The sequence below is a fragment of the Dipodomys ordii genome, unplaced genomic scaffold, assembly GCF_000151885.1.
Source record: "Dipodomys ordii isolate 6190 unplaced genomic scaffold, Dord_2.0 Scaffold38, whole genome shotgun sequence".
Lineage (NCBI taxonomy): Eukaryota > Metazoa > Chordata > Mammalia > Rodentia > Heteromyidae > Dipodomys > Dipodomys ordii.
The window spans coordinates 4902464-4914817 of NW_012267254.1; the positions used below are offsets into that span (position 1 = coordinate 4902464).

At 45.1% G+C, this 12354-nt stretch overlaps 1 protein-coding gene across 2 annotated transcripts in view; it reads right to left on the reverse strand.

The window, feature by feature from the left end:
* Nucleotides 1–1615: 1615 nt before the first annotated feature.
* The window catches only part of Arhgap36 (Rho GTPase activating protein 36), a 30619-nt gene continuing 19880 nt past the window's right edge, over nucleotides 1616–12354 (reverse strand). The window contains exons 2-12 of one of the 2 annotated variants that reach the window (XM_013018119.1): nucleotides 8534–8692; nucleotides 7162–7227; nucleotides 6383–6621; nucleotides 5971–6163; nucleotides 5716–5771; nucleotides 5319–5469; nucleotides 4686–4834; nucleotides 4323–4499; nucleotides 4026–4123; nucleotides 3804–3910; nucleotides 1616–1773 (exon numbers count right to left, since the gene is read on the reverse strand). In XM_013018119.1, coding sequence (XP_012873573.1) covers nucleotides 1616–1773; nucleotides 3804–3910; nucleotides 4026–4123; nucleotides 4323–4499; nucleotides 4686–4834; nucleotides 5319–5469; nucleotides 5716–5771; nucleotides 5971–6163; nucleotides 6383–6621; nucleotides 7162–7227; nucleotides 8534–8692 — 1553 coding nt within the window. Of the gene's footprint in view, nucleotides 1774–3803; nucleotides 3911–4025; nucleotides 4124–4322; nucleotides 4500–4685; nucleotides 4835–5318; nucleotides 5470–5715; nucleotides 5772–5970; nucleotides 6164–6382; nucleotides 6622–7161; nucleotides 7228–8533; nucleotides 8787–12354 lie in introns of those variants that run through there. The other variant, XM_013018118.1, reaches the window with a different exon arrangement.

Below are 12354 nucleotides of genomic sequence, written 5' to 3' on the forward strand. Positions count from 1 at the left end.
CCCCCCACCCAATCCTCCCCCCTCCCCCACCCCGCACCAACGTTGTAAAGCTCGTTTTCAACATGACAACTTGTACTTCGCATTTCAACCCTCTTCTTTATCCGCTGTCACTCCTTTTTATTCCACATGACCCTCCCTTTATCCCATGTCTCCCCCTCTCCTTTATACCACCCTTTCCTCTTCATCCCATGCCATCATTCTTCTTTATCCCATGGCATCCTCCTTCTTTATCCCATATCACCCCTCTTCTTTATCCCATGTTATCCCCCTCTTTATTCCACATAACCCTTTCTTTATTCCATGTCACCCCTCCCTTTTATCCATGTCACTCTCTCCCCCTTTCTCCCATGTCACCAATCCCTTTATACTATGTCACACTCTCCCCTTTATTCCATCTCTCCCCTCCGTCTTATTAAATTCCCTTCGCCCATATCCCTTTAGATCTCCAGTCAGAGCTTCCCAGCTCACCTCCAAAGTATGAAAGGGGAAAATAAAACACAGTAAGCCATGAGTATGCTGCTATCACGATACAGATGTTTATTAATGATTAAATGCCAGAGAAGTTTTAACTATCACAAATCTTCGAGCTCTTCGGTTGTTACCCATTGTATGATCAATTTCTATCCCTCAATACAGTACATTCTTCATTCTATGTACCTTAGCAGTTGTTACCCATCAATATCAGCTATAATTTGGATGTCATACATAACCCATATCTGTGTGTTACCAGAGCATGTCAAGCAAATTTGTACCGCCCTGCATAGAGGAACTACAGAGACGATAGATAAGAACATTTGTAATCAGATGATTTATCTACTTGGAACTATGTGTTTGTACCTAAATAGCTGTTTTGCTGACAACCAGGTGTGAACTCCAGCTGTCTTTAAAACAGATCCAGGTACTAAAGTCTAATTTGTCCTCTAACTTTTGATCCCAGAAAGGATAGTCAGGCTTACACTTGAGGTTTCCCAGTTGGCGTGACCTGAGCAAAACTGCGCAGAATTTTGGGAGTGGCTGTTGGACGAGCCCTCGGTCTAAATAATTTGGAAAAGGGAGAAAAAAAATCCTGAGGTGGCAGAGTTGCTGCGGGGACACGGCTATGAGTTGGTGTGACATGGTTTAGCATTAATTGTTTGTCAGCAGTCAGTAGGCTGACCTAACGTTCTAGCATGCCTCTTGAGGGCCTTTCCAGTTGAGCTCTTGAAGGAGGGTAGGAAAGTGAGGAAAAACATGCAATCCCCTTTGGGGGAGGGAAAGCACCTCGAGATTTGTGAGCTTCTCTGGGACGGGTGTTTACCACAAATGGAACATCAATTAAAGGAAGGGCTGTTGTTAGGGAAAGCCAGGATCAGGGGTAAAAGAGAAGGCAAGGTAGCACCAGGGAGCCTGGGCATGACACAGAAACATCTCTGCTTTTACCAGCTGAAGAGACCAAGCATTCCCAGTGAAGGGGCTGGCAGTGTATTTGGAATTCTCATCCTGACCCGAGCCATCAGGTGGAACTCCTTCTTTCCCACAGATCTTTATCCTCAGGGTTCTCCTTAATGTTTCCTGTGACATCCCAGGTCTACCCCCACCCTTTTCCCCTGTCCGGCACCTTATAGAGGAAAAACATCTAAGGAAAGAAGTAGCCGATGCCAGTTTTGGCCTCCTTCTCCCGGGGCACACGGAGCAATGGGCGGTCTTGCTCCGGAATGGGAGGGTTACCCGCTCCTTCCTCATCGTCATGGGAACGGGCAGTGCCGGGAGGCACAGCGGGCTCCTCAGAGGAACCTGGAAAATAGTAATAATGTTAACTTCTTATGTTTCTACATGTCACACTTCGCATAGCACCAAGGCACTAAGACTTAGATTTGAGTTTCAAATACAGTATGAGACAAAAAAGTAGGAAAAGAATGATTATCTCCATTTGCTATATAAGAAAATAGCAGCCCGACAATAAAGACACAGATCTTTAAATCTAGGATCACTGTAGCAGGTAGAAAAAGAACTGGGTTAGGGAACAGAAAGAGTGAGGTAGCACCCCATGCTCAAAGAAAATGGACAACACCACCCAGAATATGGGGAATATGATGACCTCCTAACAACCACCACCACCCCACAAGTACCCTAACTAGTTTTACCAAGAAAATGAGTAACAAAGTTGGAGCAGGAAGCTTACAACACTTCATGGAGGGGAGAAAACAGATATCACCCTTCAATGACTTTGAGGAGGACTTGTACTTTATAATGTGGTCAGCCTGAGATTTGTTCTTAAGGAGAGTGATGTCTTCAGGACGTGCAATATCTACATCTTCTTTCTGGGGCCGGGATGCCTTTTGATTCTGAACTTGCTTAGGATCAAGATCATCAGGCACTGGAACTTCTCCCACATTCAGGACTTCTTCAAGATGGACAGCAAGCTCTTGCACAGGGTCTGGAATTGTACTGAGAATGGAGACCTCTTCAGTCTCTGGAGCCACCGTGCCGACTTCATCTTCTTCGTAAGCATCAGCTTGGTATTTGTGAGATTCTGGAAGTTCATTGTGAATTGGAGAATTCTCAGAATCAGGCACCACACTGAGAACTGCATCTTTCTCAGGATTTAAACTTTCTTCAGAGGCTTCGTTGTCAGTGACATCAGAAGCAGAATCTTCTTCAGGTTCTGGTATTTCTTCCTCATCAAAGGATTCTTCATTGTTTTGGGATTCACCCACCTCTGATGGCTCTTCCTGACCTGTAATTTCATCAAAATCAGATAGTGCTTCGGGACTTGTGATCACATGAAGAGCCGGGACCTCTTCAGGGTTGGGGTCTTCTTCAGAGGCCACACTTCCAAAGACTTCTGGAGATTCTTCATGATTTGGGATTTCTTCAGCATCTGAAGTTTCTTCACCATTTGGAATGCCAGCAAAAACTGGCAACTCGTCAAGACTGGGATCATCCTCAGAGTGTGAGAGTCCATTTATCTCTGGGGATTCTTCATGATTTGGGATTGCATGTCCTGGTGGGGCTTCTTCAGGACTTGGGACCACATGAAGAGCTGGGACTGCTTCAAAATCAAGGTCATCTTCAGAGTCTAAAACTCCATTGACCTCTGGAGATGGTTCAGGCACTGGAATCTCTTCATGATTTGGGACCTCACCAGCAGCTAGGATCTCGTCAATACTGGGATTTTCTTCAGAATCCTGGGGTTCATCATTATCAGAGGCATCTATATTGTCTGGAATTTCATTAATACTGGGGGCTTCTTCATTACCTGGTATTTCATCAGCATCCGAAGCATCTTCATTGTTAGGGACAACATCAAGATAGGGAACTTCTGCCAGGTCAAAATTTTGGTAATCTTCAAAATCCGGTTCATCCTCAAAGTCAGGGTTCAGGTTTTCTCCAGCATTCACAGCTTCTGGTGAATCTGGTGCTTCTTCAGGACCTGAAACCATATAAAAATAAGACATTGAGTGAAATTCTGGGCTGTCAAATGAGATTTGCAATTACATAATCAGGTTCTGGAATATTCTCAAGGGAAGGAAGATTGTCAAAATTCAGGGGGTTATCATTAGCATCATAGTCATCAAGCTCTGATATGCCCTCAGAATGTGGACCTTGAATATCAAGGTTATTTAAGGAACTCATAACCTTGAAGTTTCCCACACGACTTCCTTTACTGAGATGTTCAAATACCAGTTCTTCATTGGCTATCTCTCTCTCTCTCTCTCTCTCAGAGGACTTATCTTCTTCAAGGGGCTCATCTTCAGCAAAGATCTGATCCTCTGGAAAGATATGACTTTCAGCAGGGGCCTGACTCTCAGTAGGGAACTTACCTTCATCAAAAGGCATGCTTTGGGCAAGAATAGCAGCCTCAGCTTCAGCAGAGTTTTCCACTGGATCAGACACCAAAGCATCCTCTTCCATCTTTATGCGTGCACTCCTGAATAGGAAAGTGTTTGAAAAGGTACATCAGTTCATACCTGGAATTATTAACATCAACCCTCATAGGAGAATGTACTTTGGACTATGCATAAATAAATAGAAAAAATACGCACTGGATCTTCCTCAAATTCCTGCGTCTGATAAAGTCCAGGGCTTCAGGACTGGACTTCCCCATGCGCTTCTCAACCTGCTTTTGAATATGAGGTGGCACCTGAGGGTAAAATTAACATTTTTTTTATTTCACAGAGCCCTTTCATTTATACTCATCTGTGACGTGACCGCTAAGCAAAGAAGAATTTCTGGAGTGGGGAAATTAGAAGCTACTTGTTCAGGTTACCTTCGTGCAACTCTCCCTTACCTTATGAACAAAAGAAGAGTGTAAAACAAATGTACCCAAAAATCCCACTTGCCTGGAACAAGACATCCCAGTTATCAATCATGGCACGGACCACATTGACAGAAGCAACATAGTGGTCAATTCCCAGCTTTGTTTTCCTGGCTTCTCTCTTGCCAAACTTGCCCTTTTTTAGAAGAGCAGATCCAAACACCAAGGCCAAGTTGTTAGAAGTCATGCGATTGCCTGGAACCTAGATAAAAGAAGACAGAAAGTAATCAACCTTGAGATAATATTGAAAGTTGTACAATAGATGTGTGTCTTTTACTTCTCTTGAATTTTTCTTTATCCTACCCATCCCATATACTGGCTTATATTCTCCCTCACAGGTCCCCTACTGAAGTTTTCACTACTATTTCCCATGTATTTTTTTTTTTACCAAGCTTCCATCAAGGCCAATGGAATCCTCGCAGTTTTCAGTGATTTTATGCAAGGCCTTCAGCAGACACTCCAGAGTGTCACTGTTGCAAGGTGGCATCAAGTAAACCAACAGCTGCAAGGCAGAAAGCTGATCCTCTGGTTTCAGAGCTAGAGAAGGAAAATAAGGATGGCTCAGAGGGGTAGTGGCTTCATGTTAAGGAAACAAGTTCCTGCTTCAAAACTCTTATTAGCTATGGAAAAGGTACCTAAGCAATTTATCTTTGCTTGCTTCTAGAACATTTGACTTTAGGAGACTTTGAAGCAAGAAGAACCCCCACCCCCACTACTATCCGAAGTGTACATGACTGAAGCTGGAATTTCCAATCCATAAAATTAAAGGAACATCAAGGAATATCAAAAGTAATCCAGAGAATGTTTTTATTAAAACTTTTATGGTAATTATGAAATGATAAAATGATTATTTTCAACTAGAGAGATGTTTTATCTTTACCATTTTTCTTTTTTGGGGGGTTGGACTGTCTGTGTTTTTACTGGGGGTATCTTAGATCTTGCAACCTGAGCTGACAATAGACCCTCTAGATATCTATGCTATTTCCTCTCAATGTGCAAGAAGATTGTGCAGAACACTCACTTGCTGTCAGAAGAAAAGACATGTGCAGATCATCTGGCAGCAAGGAGTCCTTCATGTCACATAAAAAACCCTTCAACAGGGCAGCCACATCATGTACATTTTGATTGTCATCCAGTACTATGTCCATACCTTGTTCAAATTCCTCACGGAGCTAAAAAAAAGAAGAGAAGATGTGAACTGTTTGCCCTTCCCACCATGAAATCTCCATTTTGGTCATTCCTTCAATAAGGCCTAGGCTTGAGTAGAGGTAGCTGGCAAGATGGTGTGTCTGGGGAGCTTAAAAGAAGACCTTGCTTCCCCTATACACACTGCTCATAACATTACCTTCAGGTTTATAAGGAAGGACCCACCTCTGTTTTTTGGTTACTCAAGGAACATGTACAGATAGTCAGTTTACCTCCAGCACTCGCTGCAAGGAATGTTCAGCAGTGAAAATCCCTAATGTCTTTGAACCTGAAAGAAAAGACCAGAGGATCCTATGCATTTCTGAGGCATTTTCCTAGGGCATTTCCCCTGTACCCCTAAGGAGATGCATCCCTAACTCCATTGGTATCCGAGGACTGTTAACCAAACCTTTCATCCCTACCACCTTTCTCTTATCTTTCAACATCCCCTCCTTTCCCTTTAATTTAACCAGTTGTGGCTCCCTTACCATGTTCCTCAATGAATTTGCAGCAAGCCTCAACCACCTGTGGGATTTGCTTCGCAATAGGATTGAGGCCCATCTTCTCTTTGCATGCCAGAAGTCGCTGGCCAATGGGAAATGAAGCCTTGGAGAGCTGCAGGGTCTGCAGCAGCAAGGCCCCATCCTCCAGCTCAGCCAGGCTCTCCAAACATACCGCACCCTGTGGAGAAGCCCAAAGGGTTTTACACAGAAGAGAGGAAGGTCCCTTGGAATCTAAGGAGCATAAGACGACACTAAGAAGCCCACCATTCCAACATGTCTTGGTCCCCTCCCCTCCCCCGCCCCATGAGGACACATGCCGACACCCTCCCTGTCTCCTGACATTATTGCACATCTTCAGAAAGAATCTCTCACTGACCCCTAGAAGGTTTTAACTCACTCGACGCCCACGGCGGGTGAACTCCGGGGGCAAGGTGGGCGTATTCCGTCTGCGACGGAAGAAGCGCCTGATGCGTCCAAATAATCTTTGCATCACGTTTCCCCGACGACGACGACGAGGGCCTGCAGGCGCGCTGGTGGTCTCTTCATTCTGCGCCATGGCTGTCAATTCCAGCAGCTTGCGGCGGGTAAGCTCATTCACCAGCACCTCTTCCAGGCGAATGCCAAAGGTTTTCAGAGCTACCGAGGAGAAGCCAGAGAAAGAAGAGAGAACCGTCAAAACCCCGCAGCGCTAGAATCAGAAAGAAATTGGAGGGGCTATCGCACTCCCTCTAAACAGCCACCCGCAGTCACGTCACCCCTCCAGACCCACAGCGCCCCTCCTATGTGGAGCAAGTCCCAAAGACCCTCTGCAGTGATTAGGCAAAGGATTCAGCTCTACTCCACTACCCCGACGGGGCTCAAGATCCCCTGCCTTAAGTTCTGCCAGAAGCGATGAGAGAGATGTCTTCACTCCTATCTGTCTGGGATGGGTCCCCCAGGAAGGCTCAGGCACGTCTGAGAGGACCGCCCCCACTGCGCTTTTAGCTAACTGCGCCACTTCCTGCTAACACCCCCTGAGGGGTTTCTGGGAGAGAGGGGAGTGACTTCAGGGGCATTGGGCACCGCCCAATCTCCACTAACCAGGAGCATCCTACGCAATGGGGGGGGGGAGGGGGAAGGGGGGTGTCATCATTCTAGTCCTTTCCTAAAAAAAAATCCAGCAAAACAGCCCCTTACCCCTTTCTTGTCCTCTCAAAATCAGAAGCAACTTCTCCAAGGTTTTTGGACGGTCTGTGGGCTCAGCTACAAAGCAGAAAGAAAAGACACGCACACTCGCACACCAATAACCCTTGATAAGTGATGAAAACATCGTGATGCATTAATCTGCAGCGTGGGCGAGAAGGTGGGGGGGGCTCCGCGCTCACCCGGTGGAGCGAAGGGGGAAATGCATTTTCTCTCCCAGACTCAGTTTCCCCGTCTGACTACAGAGCCGATCCTATCTATAGAACATATGTAAGATACCAAGAATTGAACCAAACCAGTCTAAGGCGCTGGGAGCGCATCTCTCTGCGCACCAGTAGTCTCAACCGAACACTTAAAACAATTTCAGGGGCTCTGAGGCGTCCGAATCATGCAACAGGCGAGGGGAGGGGCTCTGCCTGCAGCGCCACCGTGGGTAAGGGTCGCCAAGTTACTGCGGGCGCGCGCTCACGCTCAGGTTGCCGTCGGCTCCTCACGCTGCGGTGGGAACAGCAGCGACACCTCACTCTCCGCCCCCCCCTACGCCCCTCGCTCCAAATCCCGCAGCCACCGTGGCTGCCCGGCGGGGTCTCCGCACCCTTTGCTTCACTCACTTTAGGCTGCGCCAGTGGTGCGCACCTAGCAAACCTGCAGCCCCCCAGCCCCCCACTCTGCACTTTCCAGTCCTACTGGGGGCTCCCCTCAGTCCGCGCGAACCCCCTCCCACCTCCCCTTGACTCTGCAGCCAAATCGACCCGCATACCCCTGAGATCCCTTGATGCGCTCGAACTCGGAGCCGCGTCCCCCCGGGTTCGCCGCAGCCAGTCCAAGTAGGTAGCGCTCACTGCGCACCTCCCGCCGCCAAACCCCGTGCCCGCACCGCCCTCCCGCTCTTTGCTGGCTTGGCGCGCATCTCTCTCACCGTCTCTATCTCTCTCGCTCGCTCGCTCGCTCTCGCTCTCGCTCTCTCTCTGTGTCATCAATCTCTGTCGGTCCCAGTCCTCTCTCAAGAGTGTCCCTGTGCGTCTCCGTCGCGCTCGTCCCGATTTTCACACGGCACCTGGTGCGCCTATCTCTCCACCCGTCCGCTGTCCACTTGTCTGTCCCTGACATTTGCCGGTCTTAATGCCCCCCTTAACCCTTCAGACTTCGACCGAGGGGAACTAATTTTTTTTCCTCTTTTGCAATTCAACAGCCTTCAACTCTCGCTTTCTCGGTCCCCCCCCCCCAAGCGCGTGGAGATCGGACTAGGTCTGAGTCGGGGCTTGAGCCCCTTTTACCCTTTCCTGGATCCCCTAACCTGTCCCGTCCCTCCCGGGGGGTCTACTCGCCCGAAGGCGAGGACGCCACACTCCGGGGTATAGCTCACCTCTGTCCGGTTTGAATTCAGAGAGGAAATGTCTGGCCACGAGTTCGTGGTAAGCAGCCTCTTCCAGCTTCAGACGCTCCAGCTCAGAGAGGCTGTGTATTGATACCATCTTTGTCCGGCAGTCCGAGTTGTGCCTTGGGGCTCCTCCCAGCACACTCACTAAAAAAATTAAGGCAGACAACAACAGTAAAGGGGGCATGATTCTGGGACACCATGTCCTTGCTTCCTTCAGAAAAGGAATGCAGCCACCCATTCTGGAGCCGCATGATTATCAGGGCTGCATCATCCAATTGTCACTGGACCTGGTGGAGGGAACTATGGGGGGTAGAAGGGGAGGGAAAACTGGGAGGTGGCTTCACCCTCAAGCAGAGCTGCCTCTGGTAGCTTCTTTAAAAAAAAATTCAACTTAAAAAAATCAGCTCTGAACAGATAGTCCAGAAAAGAGGAAACCTAATTATGAAAAAAGGGGGAAAAAGATAAAAGAAAAACAAACCTTCCAATTTAAAAAAAACACTTTCAGACAAGAATAAAACACTATTTTCTACTAATTAACTAGAAGACTGGTTGAGATTTGTGTCCGTTGGTATTTTTTTTTCATGATGATATTCAACATGATCTGGGTTAAAAAAGACGGTTTCAGTTGTTTGTTTGGGGGATTTGTTTTTGTTTTTGATTTTGGGAGGTTTTTTTGTAAATTTATGTAAGTCTTCCCAAACACAAACTGCACATATGGATCTACAGACAAGTCCTCCACAAGTCCTCTGACCCAGTAATTCCCCTTCTAGGAATCTATCCTAATGATGTCTTCCTACAGACAGAAAAAAAAAAATCACATGAACCATAACAGTAAAAAGTAAAGGGGTAAAAAGCTAGCCTAGCAATGAAGTTAATTACATAAATTAGGTAATGCACATAGTATGGAAAATTATACAGTCACTAATAATGTTTACAAAGTGCTTTTTGACAAGACATACAAAATGGAATTGACTTGTAATTACAACTATGTGAAGAAAGCATACATATATAAATAAAAGATTGAGGGGAAATCCATGCAAATGCTAACAACCTCTGTATTAAGTGGTAGTATGTTATTTGCTTTTTGCTTTTGCTTTATCAAAAAGCATTGCATCCTCATTGAATTAGATTTCATAAAACAACCAACTTGTACCAAAACAAACAGATATCATCTCTTGACCATTTCTAGTGAGAATTAGTGAGCAAAGGGAAGTCTGTTTCACTGTAATGGCAAGGCAGTTTTATCTGGTCTTTTCCATGGTCATCACAGGTTGCCCAGTGAGGGATCCCCCCCATATACACCCTACATAGCATCCTTTCCTGCACATTTTCTGTTCCCCATTTGTTCTTTCAGCCACTAATTTAAAGGGGGGTTCTGTATTGATAGATTTTTTTTTACAGGGTAGTAAAGGAGATACACAAGTTAGTAACAATTTACCAAAGCCTGTGATAAGTCAGTAGGCCTAGATATAAACAAAGTACTGTAAGAGCAGAAAAGAGAAACATTTAAGTCTGCCTGGAGACAGAGAGGAGAGACAGTTGAGAGAGAGAAAGAGAAGGAAGAAGGGAGAGGAGGAGGGAGAGAAGTGGCAGCTTGTGCAGAGAGAAAGAAAAGGAAGAGAGGTTGTCATCCTCTTGAAGCAATATAAATGAATTGGAGGAGATAAAAATATGAATGGGCAGAGATGAAATCATGAATGGTCCAATAAGCCACGTGAAAGAGTTGGACCTTCTGAAGACAACACAGAGCTAATGTAGGATTTCAGGCAGGGAATGACAGAGTTGTGCCTTGGAAAAATCAGTCATGAAAATCTAGTTTGGACAGAAAGCCTGAAGCAGGTAGATCAGCCAAGAGGCAAGGCATACTGATACAAGTCAGGTCACTGAATAGAAATGATAGGAAGTAGGGGAAAATAATTGTGATGAAAAAGAAAGAATTTAGGATAGCTCTCAAGCTTCTGGTTTGGATAAATGTGTGTGTGCTGGTTTCTGACAGAAAAGATAATTTGGGACATAGGGAAACAAACCTTTTGTCAAAAGAGGAAATAACCATGTACCACTTTTCTGAACTTTCTTTCCACATGGAATTTTGCACTTATGTTCTGTGATTTAGTTGGAGAGGGGCTTAAATTTCAAAGATCAGATAATGTGTTTTTGACAGAAAGGTGGTAGATGCTTAATTTTTCTAATATCACTGTCCCTTTCCCTTTGCTACAACCCAGACAATTTGTACCTATCTTGGAATGTCAGCTATATATTTTCTTGCTTACCAGATCTAGTTGCCCGAAGAGGAGAGCTGAGAATCAGCCCCCCCCCCATAAAGTATGAACAAACAATAAAAGCTCAAAGCAACACTAGCCCATAAAGAATAGAAAGAGAGAAAGAGAGAGACCTTTGAGAGATGAGTCAGCCTAGATGCTTACAATTCTGAAGGAAATCAAAGGCCTTAGAATAAACCGTTTGTCATTGCCTCTCTGCTTGCAGACACAGGGCTAAACTTAAGAGCAGTCATATGCTACAGTTTTGCCAGCAAAACTGATACTGCCTTGCTTGCCTTGGGCTCAGTCAAAGCAGCAGGAGGACACAGACAGAAGCAAAGCTGGCAAGATCAGTGTGCCTAGCCAAGAAACAAATTGGTAACATGGAGATGGGTGAAAAAGCAGAGATTTGAGAAGTGTACTTGTCCTTGGGCCTAACTTTATAAACAATGCAAAAGAAGACTCAGCACAAGGCATGCAGGGCTATGAGATCTCTGTTGGGTCAGTGTCTTCCCATGTTCCTCAGAATTATATGGCACTAGGCTGAAGTGCCCACGCATGTAAAATATCCTCCAGGAGGAATGAGAAAGCAAACCAGCACAACTTCAATCTAAAAACACATTGGCCAAAGAATTTCTTCAGGCAACTCTTTGCAGTGAACACTGAGTTCAAAGCCAAACCTGATGACTTCTCAGCTGAATTCTCTGAGTCTCGGCCTACTCTGTAAAATAGAGAAATATCATAGCACACACTTCTGTTGTGTGAGAAGTGAATGAATAATGCATATGTAATAAGTAGCAGTGGTTTTAATAAATAACTTAATACTGCAAGGCCTGGGGTTATTAGTACGTTTTAGCTTTCAACGTAATTTTATCAGATGCCAGATGCATGTATTCCTAGTTACTCAGGATGCTGAGATCTGAGGATCCTGGTTCAATGCCAGCTCGAGAAAAGAAATCTGAGAGTAAGACACTCGATCTTCAATTGGCCAGCAAAAAGCTGGAAGGGGAGCGGTGGCTCAAGTGGCAGAGTGCCAACCTTGAACAAAAAGCTAATTGAAAGTGGGAGATCCTGAGTTCAAGCCCTAAGACTGGCACACACAAAAAAGTGATTACATAAATTCAAAATCTGTGTCAAAAGTATGGAACAACCTACTCTGTTCAATTTCTACAAAATTTTAATTAAATTAGGCAAGCAAGAAGATTTAGTGAACTATTAACAATAGACAGTTGTTCACTCTTGAATTTCATTGGGGGTAATTTTTAAATCATTTTATGAAATTAGCAAAAGCTAGCTTCATAATTCAATATTTCATATGTTACTATTTAGATGAGTAAATCAATTTCTCTTTCAAATCATTCTTTTTAACATTGTTACTAGAAAAGGAACACATGGATATCAAGCAGGAGTATTTGAACACAGTCAGAAGGACACCTAAACCATGTTTCAAGTCATACAAAAAAGAAGAAACACCCTTGGGTGGCATCAAGTACATTCTTCATGTCCTCCTGAATGCATGGCACAGACAGAGAAACAAATTAACATTAG